This window comes from Elephantulus edwardii, unplaced genomic scaffold, assembly GCF_000299155.1.
Source record: "Elephantulus edwardii isolate Elephantulus edwardi_28Jun2011 unplaced genomic scaffold, EleEdw1.0 scaffold00064, whole genome shotgun sequence".
Classification (NCBI taxonomy): Eukaryota; Metazoa; Chordata; class Mammalia; order Macroscelidea; family Macroscelididae; genus Elephantulus; species Elephantulus edwardii.
Genome location: NW_006399814.1, coordinates 573734 through 577118, shown reverse-complemented (window position 1 = coordinate 577118; position 3385 = coordinate 573734). Strand labels below are relative to the sequence as shown.

At 60.4% G+C, this 3385-nt stretch overlaps 1 protein-coding gene across 1 annotated transcript; it reads left to right on the top strand.

The window, feature by feature from the left end:
* The first annotated feature begins 462 nt into the window (after window positions 1-462).
* Window positions 463-3054, top strand: MIOX (myo-inositol oxygenase). The gene is made up of 10 exons (XM_006888105.1): window positions 463-471; window positions 920-1000; window positions 1345-1425; window positions 1505-1667; window positions 1755-1822; window positions 1903-2012; window positions 2219-2286; window positions 2362-2411; window positions 2615-2727; window positions 2932-3054. Exons 1-10 carry the CDS (start codon window positions 463-465, stop codon window positions 3038-3040), a joined length of 852 nt encoding a protein of 283 aa, XP_006888167.1. The 3' UTR covers window positions 3041-3054.
* The last annotated feature ends 331 nt before the right edge of the window (window positions 3055-3385 follow it).

Below are 3385 nucleotides of genomic sequence, written 5' to 3'. Positions count from 1 at the left end.
CAATCATCCTCGAGTCATTCAGTATTCTGTGACATGTTGATATTATTTGAATCCTTAGTTCTTCCTTTGGCCTTGGTCTGGGCCTGACATGTCCAAGCCTTTGGCTCAACTCTGTGACACCCTGTGGAGGCCACTGCGAGCAGAACTGGCTGTGCTGCCCTGGACGCAGGGAGTCAAGTGTGGACAGCCCTAGGTGAGGGCATCAGGCCCACAGCCAGCTTCAGGATGGCCATGTGCTCGGGAGGGGGAATACAGGGCTCAGGGAGGGGCTGAGGCCCCTGGGGGTTGCTCTTGGACAGACACATTAACTCACTGAAATGGGGGTGGGGAGGTGATGGTAACTTATTACTGAGGACTGAGGTCAAGGGGCCTTGCAGCCCTGTGACTTACATAACCCACCAGCATATATAACCCTGCCTGGAGCTCTTGGCCAACTGTGTGCTTTTCCAGCTCAGAACGAAGATGGCTATGGTGAGTGTTGGAAGGTCCTGTGCAGAAGTTACCATCTGGCTGAGGCCAGCCAGTGCCTCGAAGGGGACAGCACCCTGCCCCCACACCACTTCTTTCCACTGCCCCCATTCCTTCCACAAAGACCTCTCTACTGTCCATTCTGATCCAGCAAGGGCAATAGTCAGCTGTGCTGGACCCCAAGCCCTCTGTGGTCCTGGTCTGTCCTCTGGGCAGTGGTCACTTCCTGACCTTCACTCGATCTCCCCAGAAACAGAAGACACGGACACGGAGGAGGAATGGTGGGGCATCAGGAGGGAGGACTTGGGCTGAGAGAGGGTCCTGGTGGGGCCTATGTCAACATCTTCCCCTGGGCCTCAGGCTGCCCTCACTTCATGAGACCATCAGGGGTTCTTGGGGTACCCTTATTTTCATGGCCTGGCCTGAGGCTGAGGCAGGTTCTTCCTCCCAGAGTGGAGACTCTGCCCTGGTCTACCCGCCAGATGTGGACCCACAGATGAGCCAGGACAGGGGCAAGTTCCGAAACTACACGGTGAGGCACCCCAGGCTCTGTTCACTCCCCGTCCCATCCCGGCAGACCCCAGCAGACCCCGTCCCATCCAGGCAGACCCCGTCCCATCCCAGAAGACCCCGTCCCATCCCGGCAGACCCCAGCAGACCCTGTCTAGGAAGACCCCATCTCAGCAGACCCCATCCCGTCCAGGCAGAGCCTCTGTGCCTGGCTCTGAGCAGGGCCACTGGGAATTCCCAGGCCTGGAGTGAGGGGTCTGCCCTCCCCCCCCCAAGGACCCTGGCCTGGGAAGAAGGGGGGCCTTGGGTGTGAAGGTATGGGAGGTGGGGTGCGACAGGGTGGCTGGCTTACTTGTGGCCCTGTAGTCTGGCCCACTCCTGGACCGAGTCTTCACCACCTACAAGCTCATGCACACACACCAGACGGTGGACTTCGTCAGGCGAAAGGTACATGGGCTCCCGTGCACCCCCAGCCCTCACCATGCACCCCACACCCTCACTGTGCTCACGGCCCTCTCTTGCCTAGCATGCCCAGTTCGGGAGCTTCTCCTACAAGAAGATGACCATCCTGGAGGCCGTTGACATGCTGGACCAGCTGATTGACCAGTCAGATCCTGATGTGGATTTCCCTAACTCCTTCCATGCCTTCCAGACGGCTGAGGGCATCCGCAGGGCCCATCCTGACAAGGGTGTGCCTGCCCAGCTGGGGCAGCGGTGGGTGGATGGGTAAAACTGGCCGGCACACCTGAGCTCAGCCCTGCCCTGTTTCCTCTCAGACTGGTTTCACCTGGTGGGGTTGCTGCATGACCTGGGGAAGGTGCTGGTCCTGGCTGGAGAGCCCCAGGTGAGGGCTGGGACCTGGGCTGTGGCCTGGCCAGGGCTTGGGGCACCTAGGCCCTTGTTCACCACACTGCCTGTCCCCAGTGGGCGGTCGTTGGAGACACGTTCCCCGTTGGCTGCAGACCTCAGGCTTCAGTGGTCTTCCGTGACTCAACTTTCCAGGACAATCCTGATCTCCAGGATCCTCGATACAGGTGTCCCACCTCCGTGCAGTTCAGCCCAGGCCTGCCCAGTCCAGTCCAGCCTAATCCAGCCAGCCCAGTGTGGTCCACTTCACCCAGTTCACCTCACCCAGTCCAACCCACTCGGTCCAGTCCAGCCACCCCATGTGGTCCAGTCCACCCCAGCTCACTGTGCTGACCCTCCTGGACCCTGACCCCTGACCACTGTCTCTCTACAGCACAGAGCTGGGCATGTACCAGCCACACTGTGGGCTCGAGAATGTCCTCATGTCCTGGGGCCATGATGGTGAGGCTGGCGAGACTGGGAAGGGTGGGGAGCCCCTGGGCCAGGGGCTCTGAGCTGACATTCCAACTCCCTCAGAGTACATGTACCAGATGATGAAGTTCAACAAGTTCTCCCTCCCACCCGAGGTAGGAATGTCAGAGTGGGAGCTGAGCTCAGCCCATTCCAGCAGCCCAACACGTCCCAGCCCACCTCAGTGTGTCCCAGCCCAACAGCCCAGTCTAGTCCAGTCCACCCCAGGTCACCTGCTCAGTCCACCCCCGGGCAACCCTAGCCTAGCGCACCCCGATCCAGTTTGGCCCAGCCCTGCCCGCTGTGATGCCGCCCCCAGGGTTTCTACATGATCCGGTTCCACTCCTTTTACCCGTGGCACACGGGTGGAGACTACCAACAGCTGTGCAACCAGCAGGACATGGCCATGCTGCCCTGGGTGCAGGAGTTCAAGTACGGCCGGCTAGGGGCTGGAGAGGCAGGGAGGGGAGACAGATCCTGAGGAGGTTGGGGTGTTGGATATGGGGAGGGGAGATGAACCTGGGGAGGGAATCAAAGAGGAGATGGACCTCAGGGAGGGGAGATGGGTGCTGGGTAGAGGGTCAGAGACGGGAGGATGAGTTAGTGGGCAGGCCCTTAGACTTTCTACCCCAACAGCAAGTTTGACCTCTACACCAAGTGCCCAGATCTGCCTGAGGTGGAAAAACTGTGGCCCTACTACCAAGGCCTCATCGACAAGTACTGCCCTGGGACTCTGAGCTGGTGACCGTGTCTCCTGCCCTGGGATGGCTAAGTGTGGGGTGGCTGGCCCGGTCCAGCCCCGGCAGACAGTACCATCTGGACGTGGTGCTCCACCTTGCCTTCTGAGGGGCCCACGCCAGCCTAGTGGGTGTCCAGCAGCCCATGTGCCCTGTAGCAATAAAGACCTTGAAGTGGCCTCTCGCTCTGAGCCTGCTGGTTGTGTCCTCCCGCCACGCTGGGGGTGGGGTGATGGGTGGACAGGCTCAGGCAGCAGGGCCCCATGTGCTCGTCCAGCAGCCTCTGGGCGTTCCTCCCTCTTGCTCACAATAGACGTGCCCAGCGGAGTTCTGTCTGAAGCTGACAAGCATCG

What these genes read in the sequence shown, in the direction of transcription:
- MIOX (XM_006888105.1), top strand. An exon ending in CAGGGCCCATCCTGACAAGG is followed by an intron (nt 1,668 to 1,754) that starts GTGTGCCTGCCC and finishes GTTTCCTCTCAG; the next exon opens with ACTGGTTTCACCTGGTGGGG. An exon ending in TCCTGGCTGGAGAGCCCCAG is followed by an intron (nt 1,823 to 1,902) that starts GTGAGGGCTGGG and finishes GCCTGTCCCCAG; the next exon opens with TGGGCGGTCGTTGGAGACAC.